The 17,927-nt window shown below is 39.3% G+C and overlaps 3 protein-coding genes across 9 annotated transcripts in view; 2 read left to right on the top strand and 1 right to left on the bottom strand.

Annotated features, from left to right (window-relative positions):
* Positions 1-7,336, top strand: part of abcc8 (ATP-binding cassette, sub-family C (CFTR/MRP), member 8) — a 56,913-nt gene extending 49,577 nt beyond the window's left edge. For all 4 annotated transcript variants that reach the window (XM_047160171.2, XM_017485448.3, XM_017485444.3 and 1 more), the window contains 10 exons: positions 49-151; positions 571-684; positions 2,912-3,032; positions 3,292-3,422; positions 3,612-3,690; positions 3,796-3,904; positions 4,479-4,582; positions 5,188-5,321; positions 6,367-6,429; positions 7,065-7,336. In XM_047160171.2, the coding sequence (XP_047016127.1) occupies positions 49-151; positions 571-684; positions 2,912-3,032; positions 3,292-3,422; positions 3,612-3,690; positions 3,796-3,904; positions 4,479-4,582; positions 5,188-5,321; positions 6,367-6,429; positions 7,065-7,202 (1,096 nt within the window). In that variant the 3' untranslated portion in view covers positions 7,203-7,336. The remainder of the gene's footprint in view (positions 1-48; positions 152-570; positions 685-2,911; positions 3,033-3,291; positions 3,423-3,611; positions 3,691-3,795; positions 3,905-4,478; positions 4,583-5,187; positions 5,322-6,366; positions 6,430-7,064) is intronic.
* A 718-nt stretch (positions 7,337-8,054) lies between these two features.
* On the top strand, positions 8,055-11,822 carry kcnj11 (potassium inwardly rectifying channel subfamily J member 11). The gene has a single exon (XM_017485450.3). It carries the CDS (start codon positions 8,726-8,728, stop codon positions 9,872-9,874), a length of 1,149 nt encoding a protein of 382 aa, XP_017340939.1. The 5' UTR covers positions 8,055-8,725; the 3' UTR covers positions 9,875-11,822.
* Positions 11,823-12,650: 828 nt separating this feature from the next.
* mob2a (MOB kinase activator 2a) overlaps positions 12,651-17,927 on the bottom strand; it is a 46,744-nt gene continuing 41,467 nt past the window's right edge. For all 4 annotated transcript variants that reach the window (XM_017485453.3, XM_017485454.2, XM_017485452.3 and 1 more), the window contains exons 3-5: positions 17,354-17,447; positions 15,950-16,074; positions 12,651-14,042 (exon numbers count right to left, since the gene is read on the bottom strand). In XM_017485453.3, the coding sequence (XP_017340942.1) occupies positions 13,768-14,042; positions 15,950-16,074; positions 17,354-17,447 (494 nt within the window). In that variant the 3' untranslated portion in view covers positions 12,651-13,767. The remainder of the gene's footprint in view (positions 14,043-15,949; positions 16,075-17,353; positions 17,448-17,927) is intronic.

Raw genomic sequence — 17,927 nt, 5'->3', positions numbered from 1 at the left:
GTGAACAATATAACTTACAACAATAATTCGTATATTTGTATGATATAGGTATGAAGCCAGATTTCAGCAGAGACTTCTGGAGCTCACGGATGCTAATAATGTCGCATCTCTCTTCCTCACTGCTGCCAACCGTTGGCTGGAGGTCCGCATGGTTAGTATCCCTACTCACACTCAAAGCCAGCAGTAGCTTCAGCAAACATATTATCTTTCAGTAATATCTTCCAAAGAGAAAACCCTGTTCCTTAACCTTCACTTGCTTCTGTTAGTCCATATATAACCAGTGATTGTTCTGTTGTGTATTGTCTGAGTACATACAGTAAATCATATATAGTACAGCTCATTCATGCAGTGGTTTCTAGTTTTAAATATATACTTTGGTATTATTTATACACCACTCTGTGATGTCTGAATTTCTAGTATAGAATAAAATATATAAAATATATTTACAGGACATGGAATGTTCAGAACTGCACACACACACACACACACACACACACACACACACACACATATGTGTGTCTCAAGCTGTTACTGCTTCTTTTCTTTCTCTGTCTACACTATCTCTATCAGGAGTATATTGGAGCCTGCATTGTCCTTGTAGCTGCAGTGGCCTCCATCACCAACAATCTTTACAACCATCTGTCCACTGGCCTGGTGGGGCTGGGACTGACCTATGCTCTGATGGTATACACACACACACACACACACACACACACACAGGCACAAACACAAAAGTTTGTCTTACTAAGGACCATCCTCTGCCATAATTATTAAAGCAGTGAAATATGCCTTTTACACAAAAAACTAGGGTTGTTTTTTTAACACTACAGCTTTCCTCATGAGGATCCTTTCAAGTCCTCTCAAGGAAAACTTTCAGATATTTCTAAACTTGCAGGGAAATTTGGTTTCTAACCCTAACCCTATTTTTTTTTCAGTAAATATATTTCCACTGAGGTTATTCACATGTAATTTTCATCAGACATCAGTATTAACTCAAGAAATTCAGAAATATAAAGAATTCACAACATTAAAGTCCATAAATAAAGTTATGTGTAATAAAGTGGAATGAGACAGGAAAAAAGTATTGAACATCCTAAGATAAAGCAGTTCTCCACGGCAAGGTAAGGCAAGGAACCAGCTGAAATCCATAAGTAATTATACCTTAATATCATCTGGGTTAGTAAATTAATGGTCTATAAAAGGGCTTTTCATAACCAAGGTATCACACAAGAAACATCTCATGATGGGTAAAAGCAAAGAGCTCTCCAAAGACCTTCGCAACCTTAATGTTGCAAAACATATTGATGGAATCGGATACAGACGTATTTCAAAACTTCTGAATCCTCCAGTAAACACCACTGGGGCCATTATCCACAAGTGAAAGCAACATCACTCCATCATCAACCAGCCACGCACAGGAACTCCTCACATGATTTCTAACCAGGGAATCAGAAGAAAAGTCAGAAGAGTAGCCCAAGAGCCAAGAAAGATTCGGAAAGACCTCCAGAAACACTTGGAGGCATCATCACAGAGAAAACAATAGGCAATGCACTCCACTGCTTACGCTCACCCTGCAAGACTCCATTACTAAAGAAAAGGCATGTCGAAGCTTGTTTAAAGTTTGATAAAAGTCATTTGGACAAGCCTATGATATACTGGGAGAGTGTAGTCTGGTCAGAAGAGAGCAAAATTGAACTTTTTGGCTCTCATACTACACACTATGTTTGGAGAAGAAATGGCACTGCACATCACCCTAAAAACACTATACCAACAGTGAAGTTTGGAGCTGGAAGCGTCATGGTGTGGGGCTGTTTTTCATCACATGGTACTGGCAGACTTCATATAATTGCAGGAACGATGAATGGAGCCCTTTACCGGGAGATTCTTGAGAAGAATTTGCTGCTATCCACCAGGATGATGAAGATGAGACGTGGGTGGAGCTTCCAGCAGGACAATGATCCAAAGCATACAGCAACGGAAACTCTCAACTGGTTTCAGAGGAAAAAAAATCAAGGTGTTAGAAGGGCCCAGTCGATCACCTGACTTGTATCCAATTGAACAAGATTTAAAGACAATTTGTTTAGAAGAATGGGCCAAAATCACACCTGAACACTGCGCCAATTAATTTCTTCATACAGGAAGGATGTTGAAGCTGTCATTACAAACAAAGGCTTCTCCACTAAGTATTAAATAAATTTCAGTTAGTGTGTTCAATACATTTTTCCTGTGTCATTCCGCTTTATTACACATAACTTCATTTATGGACTTTAATGTTTGGATTTCTTTATATGTGTGGATTTCTTGAGTTAATACCAAAGTCCAGTGAAATTCCAATTGAATAGCCTCATTGGAAATATATTTACTGAAAAAAATGTTGATGTGTTCAATACTTATTTCCCCCATTGTATGAGAGTGAGGAATGTGAGGAAGCTGGATCCACCATCTGCTACTGGGAATTTAAAATCCTGTTTTTGTACAATAGCAACACTCAGCAGGAGAGTAAGTGCACTCTGGGAATATTTTGAATTCAGCAGCCTTACCCAATAAAGGTGCCTTATTAGAAACCATGCAGTTCTAATAATAGCATACTGTTGCAGTGCCAAAACCAATAGGAAAAACATCCTATCAAGTTGAAAGCAGACACCCACAGGCTTATAAAGTAAACAAAAATGACTCAAACTATGAAAACCTTTACTAAAATACATAAGGACTAAATGTCTTTAAAAAGAAATACTCATAGCAACTAACAAAACCGAAAACATTTGAATAAAAACTGAAAATGAAAATTAAAATCAATTATGAAAAAATTTAAACTATAATGATCAGTCATCAGCACTGTGATGAAATTATTTTTGGACACTTAGATTTGGACAACAGTCCATTCAATCCTTGCCTCTATATGTGTTGTCAGGTATCGAACTACCTTAACTGGATGGTGCGTAACTTGGCTGATATAGAGGTCCAATTAGGAGCGGTGAAAAGAATAAACAACCTGCTGAAGACCGAGCCAGAGAACTATGAGGGGCTACTCTGTGAGTGGAAAGCCTTCAGATGGGGAAGGGTCACTGATGCTGACCCACATCGACATCTTACACACAGGATACAAACATTAGCTGTTATTCACTACATCTCTGCAGGAATGCTTTTACTAGCCTTAATGCATACCACAGCTTCACTCTCCTGTGAGGTTTAATGCACTGTCTGTCTCCAACCTACTTTCTCTTTTTATTAATTTTTTTTTCATCTTGCTATCTTGTCTCTGCCTCCTCCTTCTCCTCCCCCCTCTCTCAGCTTCATCTCAGGTCCCTGAGGGCTGGCCACAGCACGGTGAGATTCACATCCAGAACTTGAGTGTAAGGTACGACAGCACACTGAAGCCGGTCCTAAAGCATGCCAATGCCAACATCAGACCAGGACAAAAGGTACAAACAAACCTCTCTGGATCAAATACCTGCACAAACACGGGGACAAGCACGGGACTCAAAGTTAATCCTTGTTCAAATTTAGCCTAGCCTCTGCCTCATCACAAATAGAGTTGTTGTTAACTGTGCACAGTGTGCGTGTGTGTGTACATGATTAAGAATTCAACTTCCTGTGCGTCTGTACTGTAGGTCGGCATCTGTGGCAGGACAGGAAGTGGAAAGTCGTCTTTCTCCTTAGCTTTCTTCCGTATGGTGGATGCCTTTGAGGGTACAATTTTAAAACTAATATTGTTCACTGTTGTTATTGTTGTTGTTGTTGTTTTGTTTTTACCATCACCATAGTCTTCACTCTTTCTATGCTTTCTTTTAAAAGGACGGATAATCATAGATGATATTGACATAGCAAAGCTGCCTCTTCAGACACTGCGGAGCCGTTTATCTATCATCCTTCAAGATCCCATTCTCTTTAGTGGAACAATACGGTTAGAACCCATTTTTCATGGAATGAGACTAAATGATTCACATTAATGAATGTATAATTCAGTTGAATTTCTAATTTTGGTCACAGTGAATGCAAATTGATATCCTTTAATCATTCTCATTCAAGCCATATATGGACACATTTAGTGTATTTAGTCATATGTCCTTGTCCTTCAAATGACACAGTTCCATTTAGTACTGCTCTACTTCTGTGAACAATGCCAAACCCGCGGTTAAGCCATATGCCGTCGAAGGTTGGAGTCTCTGTGATGATCTTAGATGCATTAACAGTGAACAGGAACGACAGCAGGTATACGTCAATAACCACACCCCAGGCAGTCTGCTACAAAATTACATCTTCTCCTTAAAGTACTTAATCCTCCGACTGCTTCATCATGCTGCTTTTTGGTCAGTAGTGTTGTTAGGGAGCTTCGCACAAGAGGCTTTGATTCTCCTTCCTTCTTAAAACATTAAGTACTGAAGACCTAGAAAGAAAACAGGAAATCAGGCAAATTTATCTTGAACATTACTCTGAACTTTCTAATAAAATGCTCTAAACATCATTATTGTATTCAGTTTTAATCTAGACCCAGAGATGAAGGCTACAGACAGCATGCTTTGGGAAGCTCTGGAAATTGCCCAACTCAAACCACTAGTGCAAACCCTGCATGGAGGACTTGGTAAGTGAGATCGAAATTAATCTGAAAAGACAAATTCAGATACAACTTTTTCTATCTTTACTCTAGAGAGCTTAGGCTAGCCAATGTACAAACAGTAAAGCTTTTTGAGAAAAAGTCCACTGAAGATCTAAGGGGAGCCAGTTAACCTTTAAAACTTGTTTTAACATTTTCCTTATTTTTATTGCCATTATCTATTCTTTTAACTTTGTCTGTGGCCCTAATGGTGATTAGACTATACACTCTATACTATACACAGGGAGCAAAATATCCATAAGATCATCCTGCACATTTACTGTGAAATATCTGGATAACCAGCAGGATTATTAAAAATCATATCCTATCTTCAAGTCTGAAATTTTTTAAAAGTTCCTCATAAATACTGCCCCGTATCTTAGAACAAAATCATCTGTGTTTGATTAAGGCAGCACAAAATGGTCTCTCCTGAAATGGGCACGTGTCACGCCTTACCATACCTTGCAAATAGTCCCAGCTTAGCATCACCCACAAAAACAAAAACAAAAGAACAACAAAATCTCTTCAGAGAGCAGAGATAACAGCAGATATAAATCCTAAACTTGTCCTTTTGCTTTTTCGCTCCATTTTAGATGCCATGGTGACGGAAGGTGGGGAGAATTTCAGTCAGGGACAACGTCAGCTGTTCTGCCTGGCCCGAGCTTTTGTGCGCAAAAGCAGTATTCTGATTATGGATGAGGCCACTGCCTCCATAGACATGGCCACAGTAAGACACAGATAATGGAAGAGATTACATTCTTTTCTATATTTAGTCCATTGATATTTATAACCCCAATTCCATAAACGTTGCGACACTGTGTAAAATGTCAATAAAAACAGAATGCAATGATTTGCAAATCTCATAAACCCATATGTTATTCACAATAGAACATATGAAACATTTCAAATGTTTAAACTGAGGAAATGTACCATTTTAAGGAAAAAATACGGTAATTTTAAATTTGATGGCTGCAACCCTTCTCAGTTGAGACGGGGGCAACAATAGGCTGGAAAAGTTGGTGTTACTAAAAAGAAACAGCTGGAGGAACATTTTGCAACTGATTACGTTAATTGGCAACAGGTCAGTGACCTGATTGGGAATAAAAAGACTATCTTAGAGAGGCAGAGTCTTTCAGAAATAAATATGGGATGGAATCTGGATGGAAGCAGATGTTGCTCTAAAACCTGTATATACCTTTCAGCATTGATGCCTTTCCAGATGTGGAAACTGCCCATTCCAACCCAACCTCTAGCTATTTCTTTTTAGTAACACTTACTGTTCCAGCCTTTTGTTGCCTCGTCCCAACTTTTTTGAGACGTGTTGCAGCCATCAAATTCAAAATTACCTCATTTTTTCCTTAAAATGGTACATTTCCTCAGTTTAAACTTTTGAAATGTTTCATATGTTCTATTGTGAATAACATATGGCTTTATGAGATTTGCAAATCCTTGCTTTCTGTTTTTATTTATGTATTTATGTATCATCTCTATAGTTATGTTCCTGTGGCTACAACGGTATAATTCAATTGATTTCTCTGTCACTCATTTTCAAATTCAGTATTTGTCATGAGTTAAGTATTCTGATGGCAAATAGAGCTGGAGAAATTTAAATCATGGCCTTAATATATTCATTTGTGGCCACACTTCATCAAAAAAATAACCATGTTGAGCTGTCAAACTAGGATCAGTACAATTCAACATTCCATTTGTGTGTATACACAACACTGGGCATGTGCACTGTCCCTCATTTTGAGCATTTGAACCTGTTTCAGGAGAGTATTCTACAGAAAGTTGTAATGACGGCCTTCGCTGACAGAACGGTGGTCATTATAGCGGTGAGTAAGCGCCAATAAAGCCCTACACAACTTACACTGCATTTCTGATAAGCTATAATGAAAGGACTGCATGATGTATACAAATGTGCCAACATGGGTAACAAGAAATTCCTATCAAGCAGAGAAAAAACTGGATTTTACAAAAAAAAAACAAGAATATGTCGGTGTACATATCGGCTCTGTGCTAACATTAAAAATTAACATTACAAATGATAAACAGCACAACATTCAACACTGCACTTTTACCAACCAGAGACCACAGTCCTACCTTCTGGGTTTCTGTTGGCTTACAAAACTGAGGTTTGCGAATTCACAGGTCAGAGTTCACCCAGATAAAGTTGTTATGAAATTAGCTTCCACCAGGTGAATTTTGCTGATGTTTGGTATGACTGCTTCTATATCTGAGAAAGCAGAAAAGCATAGTTTTAAGTGTCTCCTTTATCACTATAGTATAGTAGGGGGTCAAAAATCAGATATGCTCCAGCTAAACCATAAATTCTAGCACATCTCTCTATCTATCTATATTTGTATGTATGTATATATGTGTGTGTGTGTGTGTGTGTGTGTGTATGTGTGTGTGTGTGTACTGCATGGATCAGTTTCAGCTGACTTGTGCATGCTTTTGATCTCTGCAGCATCGAGTGCACACCATCCTGAACGCAGATCTGGTGATGGTGATGAAAAGGGGGGAGATTCTGGAGTTTGATAAACCCAAGGTCCTTCTCAGTACAGAGGGAAGCGCTTTCGCCTCTTTTGTTCGGGCAGACAAATGACTATTGATGACCTTTTCTTTAAAGTACAATTGTTCTATGTATTATTGTTTTATTTTTTACCATGTAACATATTTGTAAATATGATATATAATACAATAAAGGACGACTACTTGTATGTGTAATATATACACACACATGCATATTCTGAATTCCATTTGTTATATTTCTTCATATAAAGGAAACTATCTAATAACAGTTGTGTCCTTTATAATTGCATTGACATTTTAAAAAGGAAACAGTTCAAATGTGACAAGTTGTTCATTGCAGAAACACAGCTGAAATACTGTAAACCACAATGTTTTTACAAATAACATTTAAAAAAAAAAAATCATGAGACATTGATTTAAAAAGTAAGTCATCTTCAAATAAAACAAAATGAGCAAATAAAAGGAAACACAGACACAGTGAAGAAATGATCAAGATACTAAAATGTACCAAATGTAGAGCAAGCTGATGCAATATGCATTACTGAAGGCTCCATCTGGAGAAAATCAGAAAAGAGGAGTTCTGAGAGATTTGACTGGGGATGTGAGGGGATAGCATTCCTTAGTCAAATTAAATAAATAATCATTGTAAATTCCTCTTTTCCACCCTCTTTGGATTAAAGTTAGGTGATATCAGTATATCATTATTTCAGATTTACACATCAAGATTTTTTTAATGTCAAACTAAATTAAGAATAAGGCAATGTACATTTTTAGTACAACGTGATCTGGTGTTCTAGCTTTAAAACAGATACAATAAGCAGTACTGACCTATTAACACGCCTGGCATTTAAAATCTTGTAGGATTGCTTTAATAGATAACAAGGGTTCCATAAAACTGTAAGGGGGGGATGATCCCAAGGTTCCTGTTTTGCTGTCTCAGCATGGAGAGAACATGGACCTAACTGCGTCTTCAACAACAGTCCAGTCCACTGCAGAATGTCCTTGTGCGTACACGCGTCTCGTTTCTCCTCAGCACTGTTCTCAGCTGTGTTGAATTATTCACTGAAGAGTATGAGTTTGACCCTCCACTCGGTGAGGTCAGTTTGAGAAGGCCACTGGAAATTAGCGCTCATCCGGGACTTAAAGGAGACATGAGCACACGGGTCTCGTGGTTAGTTCCCGAGCTCTTACACATACTTATCCAGAACATCGCCAAATGGAAGCTAAAGGATGCTGGACAGAAATATCTTGTTTGGAGTGATGGGCAGCAGCAGCTGAGACACTGAAGGTCTGCGCCTGGCCGCTTAACGAGCCCCGGTGTCGCGCGCATACTTTCTCTGAGCACAGGAAACGATGTCATGGGACGAGAGTGTTTTCAGATCCATTTTAATCTTATTTGGTAGGACAAAAACGCCACGGAGTGTTTCGAAAAGTTCTTCTTTGAGATGTTTTATAGAATGCCATTTTTGACGTGTGACTGGACTGTAAACATCGTGTCCAATCTGGCAACCCAACATCCTCGTGCCCATTGAACGCTGAGCCGTGTGCGCTTGGCAATCACCGAGGAAAGTGTGGAGGCTGTAGTATGGGACAGCAATGTTGTCCAGGGAAGGTGTTATTCCTGACGATTATGTCCTGACCCGGTTGGCGGAGGACGTCCTGCAACCCAAATTCAAGACTAAACAGAGGAAGTCGCGCTTTGTGGACAAGAACGGCACGTGCAACGTAGCGCACACGAACATCCGCGAACAGGGCCGCTTCCTGCAGGACGTGTTCACCACGCTGGTGGATCTAAAATGGCTTTACACGCTGATTATCTTCACCATGTCTTTCCTGTGCACTTGGTTCCTGTTTGGCATGATCTGGTGGCTCGTTGCTTTCGCACACGGTGACCTGGACACGAACGCGGACGGATTTGTTCCGTGCGTCACCCAAATACACTCGTTCTCCTCGGCGTTCTTGTTCTCCATCGAAGTTCAGGTGACGATAGGATTCGGAGGGCGCATGATTACGGAGGAGTGCGTGTCCGCAGTTATAGTGTTGATCGTACAGAACATTGTAGGCCTGGTGATTAACGCGATCATGCTGGGCTGCATCTTTATGAAGACTGCGCAAGCGCGCCGCCGCGCTGAGACCCTGATCTTCAGCAAGCACGCGGTGATCTCGCTGAGGAACGGCAAGTTGTGCCTCATGGTGCGCATCGGCGACCTGCGCAAGAGCATGATCATCAGCGCCACAGTGCACATGCAGCTGGTGCGCCGCAACACCACGGACGAGGGCGAAGTGATTCCGCTGGAGCAGACCGACATCCAGACTGACAACCCGGTGGGCGGAAGCAGCATCTTCCTCGTGTCTCCGCTCGTCATCAGCCACGTGATTGACAAGAGCAGCCCCATGTACGAGCTGTCAGCTGAAGACTTGCAGCGCGAAAACATCGAGGTGGTGGTGGTGTTGGAGGGCGTGGTGGAGACCACCGGCATCACCACACAGGCGCGCACATCCTACGTGTCTGAGGAGATCCTGTGGGGTCAGCGCTTCGTGCCCACTGTGTCCGAGGACGACGGCATGTACGCCGTGGATTACTCCAAATTCGGCAAAACGGTGAAGGTTCCCACGCCGATCTGCAGTGCCCGGAAGTTGGACGAGGAAGACGGCGTGGTTTGGTTTAAACCGCGAGACCTCACATCCGCCAGAGGTTCTGTGCGAAGGCGAGTAAAGCGGCAAGCGACCCATCACGATGCGTGAACCTTACTGTCATGGGGAAAATTCCTTTTTAGATAGGGATACTGCGTGCACTTCATCTATATCCTATAGATTAAATCAGCTTGAAACTGATTCTATATGTTCTTTAAAGTTTTGAATTGGCTTTTTTTTTAATGCTGATGAAATGTAGGCATGCAATAAATAAATTTAGCCCGTGTGAAGTGTTAATACATACAGTGCCCTCCACTAATATTGGCACCCTTGGTAAATATGAGCAAGGAAGGCCGTGAAAAATTGTCTTTAACCTTTTGATATTTTGTTTAAAAAAAAAAATCACAAAAATACTCTCGTGGATATCAAAGAATTGCAAACAAAACAGGTTTATAAAAAATATATATAGCTTTGTTAAATATAGGTATGTAACAATTATTGTGGCACCCACAACACGTGTCAATGACCACAACACTTCTCAAAAAAGTTGGGACGGGGCAACAAAATGCTGGAAAAGTAAGTGTTAATAAAAAGAATTCATATGAGAGAAATAGTATATTTATATTCCCATAGATATTTAACTTTTTTGTACACTTCACTGACTAGGAACAGGAAATTGTTCAACCATGGTTTCCTGTTTCACAGGGGTATAAACATGAGGTAACAAAAAAAAGGCCAAATTCCCTTAGTCATTCATCACAATGGGGAAGACCAAGGAATATACCTGTGACCTGCAGCAAAAGGTTGTTGAGCTTCACAAAATGGGAAGTGGCTATAAGAAAGCAAAAGCATTGAAAATACCCATTTCCACCATCAGGACAATAATTAAGACGTTCCAGTCAACTGGAAAGGTTATGAATCAACCTGGAATTGGACGCGTGTCTATATTGTCTCAACGCACTGTGAAGAGGATGGTTCAAGTGTCCAAAAAACAAGGATCACAGCTGGAGAATTACAGAATTTAGTTGCGTCTTGGGGTCAGAAAGTCTCCAAAACTACAATTTGAAGTCACCTACATCACCACAAGTTATTTGGAAGGGTTTCAAGAAAAACGCCTCTACTCATCCAAAAACAAACTCAAGCGTCTTCAGTTTTCCAGACACTACTGGAACTTCAAATGGAATCGGGTTCTATAGTCAGATGAAACCAAAATAAAGCTTTTTTGGCAATAAACACCAGAGGTGGTTTTAATGCACACAGAGAGGTAGCCATATGGAAAAGTACCTCATGCCCACGGTTAAATATGGTGGTGGCTCTTTAATGTTTTGGGGCTGTTTTTCTGCCAGAGGACCTGGACATTTTGTTTGAATACATGGCATCATGGACTATATCATATATCAACAGATATTAAATGAAAACCTGATTGCCTATGCCAGAAAGCTTAAAATGGGCCGTGGTTGGATCTTCAGCAGGACAATGATCCAAAACATACATCAAAATCAACACAAAAATGGTTTACTGACCACAAAAATCAAGGTCCTGCCATGGCCATCCGAGTCCTCTGACTTGGAATCCCACAGAAAACCTGTGGGGTGAACTGAAGAGGAGAGTGCTCTAGCATGGAACTCAAAATTTGAAGGATCTGGAGAGATTCTGTATGGAGGAATGGTCTCAGATCCTTTGCCAACCTGATCAGGCATTATAGGAGAAGACTCAGAGCTGTTATTTTGGCAAAGGGAGGTAGCCCAAAGTATTAACTAAAAGAATGCCAATAATTGTTGCACAGCTATATTTAACAAAGATTTTTATTTATTTATTTTTTGGATAAAGCTGTGTTGTGTTTGTTTAAAATATTTTCAGTTTTCTTTGCTCATATTTACCAAGGGTGCCAATATTAGTGGAGGGCACTGTATGTGCCAAAACATAACCTATTTGTCAATTAAATAAATACAGACATGCATGGTATTTTTCTCAGGGGATCTAACGATCACATTTTGCTATAGAAAAATGTCCCTCCACACTGGCCTTGGCATGCAAATAAACTGGATTGTTTTCATGACCTATAGTGCTCCTGTCCATTTATAAACATTATCACAGCGAAGAACAGACATGTGAACTCCTGTAAAGCCTACAGCACTGTTTAGTCAGTCCAAATTACATAGATTAAACTACAATTCCAGCAGCAACTGAAGCTCTAGCCCCACTAATCAAACATTTATTCCCTAATTAAAATGGAAGTATATAAAAAATAATAAACAAACAAACAAAAACACACACACACACACACACAACACCTCCGCTCTAATCATCTAGGCTTGGTAGAGTACACATCACGTTGAAACATCAATTAAGATGATCCTAAATTTTCATATACTGTTAATAAATTAATAACACCTTAGACATTCTTTATATTTTTAAATTCTGTCTTATGTTGACATTTACGTCTCTTGCATTAGCATCAAGAAAAAAAAAAATTCATTTTACAATTATTTTTTTTTTTTGCATGTTGTTAAAGAAAGGAACACTAAACATACCATATTCATATACAACAGATTGGAGGCATCTGGAAACAGACCTCTGTGTGCATCAAAAAATGTTTTCAAGTCTCAAAAAATGGAAAAAACCCACAAGCCATTTTCCTTATAAAATTGCACAACAGTGTGAATTATACATGAATTATACATTTATTACTAGTTTACTGCCCTTTACTGTCCATATTTAATTTTCCAAAATCTTTCAGCTAATTACTTTTGGAAATGTCTTTGCTTTACTGTATTTATTTACATGCACTTAAGACTTTTCATGACCATATGATAAAAGACTAGCAGAGCCTCATTTGCTTTTACAGAGAATTGATTGGAGAAATGATGGGACAAACCCACTTGAATCAGGTTGGCATTTTCATGTTTTATTAGATTATAATTTGCAGAGCTTAAAATAATAAATTGCTTTAACTTAGATCATTAAAATACATCAAATGAAAGCCAGAACTTAAAACCCTGCAAATAAACAGTCAAAATAAATAAAATGAAGGGGAAAAAAATTCCCCTCCATGGAGGCGCTATTTTGACGTAACCCACCTGCGATTTCGTTATATAGTTATAATCTGTTTTAATAAAAATGCAAGCAGAATGTGCATGTGCTACACACGTGTAGGCTGATATAATTTTAATAACCTCTGATAGCATAGATAAGAAGATAAAAATAAAAACCCTGGAGGATGCATCCTCTGTATGATACAGCATATCGATTGCCACAATAATGGTGAACTCTGTGTTGAGGTTTTCTGTGCAGGCCAGAAATGGACTGTACCATCGACATGCACATCAACAGTCTCACCGATAGCAACATTCTACAGCATTAAGCTGGACATTCATTTCTGCTGTTTAATTATTGCATGACCTCTCAAAACTTAAAAACACAAACAAACAAACAAACAAAAAACACCAGGAGGAAACTGATCCAAGAATGTGAGAATAAAAGAGAAGGAGGATACAGGGATAAGTACATGAACAAAGAACTGGTCACAATGTGGATCCAGGTCCCAGTCATGAAGTATTAAGGTCAGTACAGCTGGCACCATTTTATAATTCGTCCCTCCACATGGGGGCACTGGGGTACAAGAAATTTCTTTACAACAGTATAATATCAGGGGACTACGCTTTAGTCTCATGTAGCAGACATTAAGGGCCAAAGCAGAACCCTTGTAGAACATCACATCATTCAAGAATGTGAGCAGAAATAAATACAAATAAACAAAACATAAAAGCAAACAAAAAAAAAAACAAGAAAAAATTTTTCTTATTTAGACTGCAAAGAAGGCAGGTGGGCCCCCCACTAGTGCGTGCTGAAGGGAGGCACTGCCGTCCCCTCTTTCCCCCTTTGACTAGTTCTTATGGTGGTTAAATAGTCAAAGGGTGTGAGAGTTCTGCGAGCAGTCCCAGCCTTCCTGAGGGCCCGCACTCTCAACTCGTCCTCCTCTTCCTCACTTGGGGTCTCATGGCTCATCTCTCAGTCACGTGGTTCTGTTGGGGGGAGAAGGGCAGGGGAGTGCACAGCACCTCTGACAGGTCGTCCATGATGCACGTCTCTTTAGTGTCGACCAGATTGAATTCCCTCACAAAGACGATGAAATGTGCATACAGAGTGTTTAAGTGTCCATGTAGATCTAAAGCCACCGTCTCCTTAAAGTGCGCCCAGTAGATGTGTGCCAGCACATGGAACAGGTACCGGCAGATCTTCTTCACCAGAGACTCGAATGAGTTGGGGAACTCTTTACCTACAGGAAGGGGACATTGCAGAGGACACATTTCTCTCTCAGTCTAGGCATAGGAGGAATTAATATTGTATTTAGACATTAGACAAACAGTGTTAATTACTACAGGTGGTGAGTGTAATTACAAGCTGCTGGTGTTCTCATTCAGTTATAGCCACAAACTATGGAGATATTTCCTTTGTAAAAAAAAAAAAAAAAAAAAAAAAAAAAGTACTTTAAAAAAAAATGCAAAAAAGAGATTTTAGTTTTCATACATCATAAATCCATACTTGTTACTGTGGATTGTAACCCATGACTGCAATTCTCATATTATATCACAAAAAAATCCAAATATAGGTTTTACAATGTACAAATCATCATGTACATACTCAACATTTCCATCTGTTAATTAATGCTACCAAAGCTTTAGTGCCTCAACTGAAATCTCATTCAGTCCATCCAGGATTTTGTGATCACAGTAATTAATGCAAAATCAATTTTTCAAAATTTCCACGGATTTGGGTAAAGATGAGTCATGTGACATCATTGCACATTCAGCCAAAGCCCTCTGTGATTCATGTGCATCGAACATGAGTACAGCTAAAAAGATCCAATTTTCCAACAAAACATCACTGTGAAAAAACTATTTCAGCAATTTCATCAATTCAAGTGGTTTTCTGCATTTCTGGCCACGACAATCAAGGGGAAAAAAGCGAAATCCTGCATGGACTGACTAGTGTAACATTAAGGGGCAGGACCAGGTGGATGGCTTCTGTAAGATGAGGGGCGGGGCTGAAGAAAGAAGTTTTTTTTACCCTGTTTTGTCCTACATCAGTTGCAGTACATAGTGTTTGCATAATATTTTTCTCAGGGGATTCAATATTCACATAGTAGTTTGCTATAGATAAATGTCCCTCCACACTGGCCTTGGCATGCAAATAAACTGGAGAGTTTTCATGACCTATAGTTCTCATGTCCATCTTACACATTAACCCAGTGAAGGACAGAGACATGTGAACTCCTCTAAAGCTTACAGCACTGTTTAGTCAGTCCAAATGACGTTGATTAAACTACAATTCCAGCAGTGACTGAAGCTCTAGCCCCACTAATCAAACATTTTTATTCCATAATTAAAATGGAAGTATAAAAAAAATCTTCTAGGCTTGGTAGAGTGAACATCACAGTGAACATTCTCCATCAATTAAGATGATCCTAAAGTTTCATATACTGTTTAAAAACAAAAAAACTTTTTTTATTTATAAATATGTCTTATGTTGACATTTGTCCCCGCTCCCATGCATTAATATGTCAAAACATTCAGTTAATAAAGTTCTGTTTTTGTTTGCATATTAAAGAAAGCAACACCACTGCAGTAGTTAGTGTTTGTTTTCATATTGTTAGTTCTCACATTAATTTGTATCATTTGTATTTACTACCTTTAAATCACTTTACTTACTACCTTTAACACTAATGGTCTCAGTGGTCTCCCCAAAGAGGAAGGCTGTGGGGCGGCGTAGTACTTTGGATGTATTCTTTATTGGACAACTGAAGCATCAGTATTCTTATAGTAATAATAAAAAGCTGCTCTCAAAAACAACAAAAAAGACCTTAAACTTGCAACAAGGATATAAAGTAATTAATAATAATAATCACAAGAGGCAGTCATCCAAAATGAGTTGCCGTTTTACAAAACTGACTACGCAACTACGGATTTATGATTAATACATTTAACACAGGCACTGTATTCATATATGATAAAAAGGTCCCAATGCAGAATCTCTAAAGCTAGAGGATACTGCCCTTTACTCTCATCAAACACTAGGAGGTGCTACTTTTCCAAGACTGGAATAGACAGGAGAGGGGAGAAAACAAAAACAAAACAAAAAAATTATTCTAGTCATGACCACAAGACGGCACTGATGTCCACTCACCATATTTTGTTGGGAAGATTTCATCATCCGTCACAAGTTTCTGTACTAAACTCATGACAAAGTCGACATACTGAGGTGCTGTACACTTGCTCTTCTTCCCTCTCTCATCGTACCAGTAGTATATCCTGTACGGGAAAGAGGCAACACAAGGGACTTACTTGAGCAGAGCAATAGGACCCAAAATAACTCTGCATCAATGTGTATAAGGAGGCATGAAGTGGGAATAAACACAGCCTCTAAAGTCTGATAATCCCCAAATCCCTAAAACAGATGCGTAGCTGATGATGCTACAGCAAACACTGACCACTACGCAGACTGGGCATTAAAAATGCAGTCTGCTAGGGCAAGAGAAAGTTCAACTGAAATAATTATCAGCACTTAAGGGGAGTTGGTAATGCATAAACATTGCCCTCAGTCTGAGACCTGCTGAACAGGCTGAACTGCTGGCTTAATGCCAGAAACAAACACAACAAGTGTTAAAACACAGCAGTACCTTCATGAATGTTCAGTAAAATGTCATTCATTTGACCAGGAAAGAGATACAAAAAAATTCCCCTATAGTTATTAACTAATTATGTTCAAGTGTAACTGTATTACAAACCACTGACAGTAAGTGACTGGTGTTTGAGATTTTGTTTTGAGTAAATTCTTTGCTAGCTAGCAGCGGCAGAGTTTCCTGATGGGCTGAGGGTGAAGCAGGATTTCTGTGAAAGATCAGGTTCTACAGGGTCAAGGTGTGGTGATTAATCATCTTTACCTGCCATACAGGTACAGGCTCAACACACAAAGCCTTAAACTCTACCACACAGTACACAAAGCCTTTAACCCTAACAGCCTCGTTCCAGCCAGACAGGGCTGACAAGTTAGGTGATGAATTTGAATGGGGGAAAAATCCAGCAAAATGTCAAGCTTTGCAGTTTACTGACATTTTTAGTGCAGAACATTTTCTCCACACACAAAAAAACATTCCTTAAGTGATGTTCCAACATAAAGAATCAAAGACGATGATGATGATTATCTGGGTTTTTGATCTCAGCTTAGCCATAACGATGTTGGCGAAGGCTGTACGCATTGGAATCCGGCTCCCCACCTATCATCACCTGAACAATCAAGGAAAACATGTGACTTCACACAAAACCTGCCACATCTAGTTTTGCCTTGAGATGTGCAAAAGTGTATTTTTAGAAAATGTTCTGTTACAAGAATAGCACCCCCCCCCACAGAATTTTGAAAGTGGTGACTTATACTGTACATCCAGACCTCCTAATGACTTCCAAACCTAATGTCTCGATATACAGAATCAGAATCCTCATCTGCCTACACATGAAGTTTAATAACTAAGAACAGGAGTCAATCATGAATCATGCGACACTACTGATCAAAGTAAAGGTTTCAGGTACTCACGTGTTACACGCTGTCATGGCTTGACATGTGTCACCAGTGCAAAACTCTGAGATTGTGCTATACTGCAGGTTGATGAGATTGAAGAATGTTGTTGCTGTGGAAGACAAAATTGAGAGTTGTATGTAAAACAAGGAAGACCTTGTAACTGCCAAATAGCATAATGCTGTTTAGAATTTACACTTGGTCCAAAAGTATAGCTAAGTCTTTCTACTTGGCCACCATCTTGAGATCATACTCAGGCAGTTGTTTTTCTAGTCATACCAGACAAGACCAGGCTACTCTCTTATTGAATACAGAGACACCCATAAAACCCAAAACATTTTAAACATGGATTTTATACCACTGGTGAAATCTGACAGAACAATATAAATAATTTGTAGTGTTTGACTCTAATAACAGCAAAAACATTTTCCAGGTTGCTCCAGTTACTGCACATGCACATTTCTCCACAACAAACAGCAAGCAGATGCTCGACTCCTTGAACTTTATTTACGACTGTTTCTACTGTAACGATCAGCCCAGGAAAGTTGTTAAACCTCAAATCCCTACATATACATGACACCCTATGAGGTGC

The sequence above is a fragment of the Ictalurus punctatus genome, chromosome 14, assembly GCF_001660625.3.
Source record: "Ictalurus punctatus breed USDA103 chromosome 14, Coco_2.0, whole genome shotgun sequence".
Classification (NCBI taxonomy): domain Eukaryota; kingdom Metazoa; phylum Chordata; class Actinopteri; order Siluriformes; family Ictaluridae; genus Ictalurus; species Ictalurus punctatus.
This window is presented reverse-complemented; position numbering and strand designations above follow the sequence as displayed.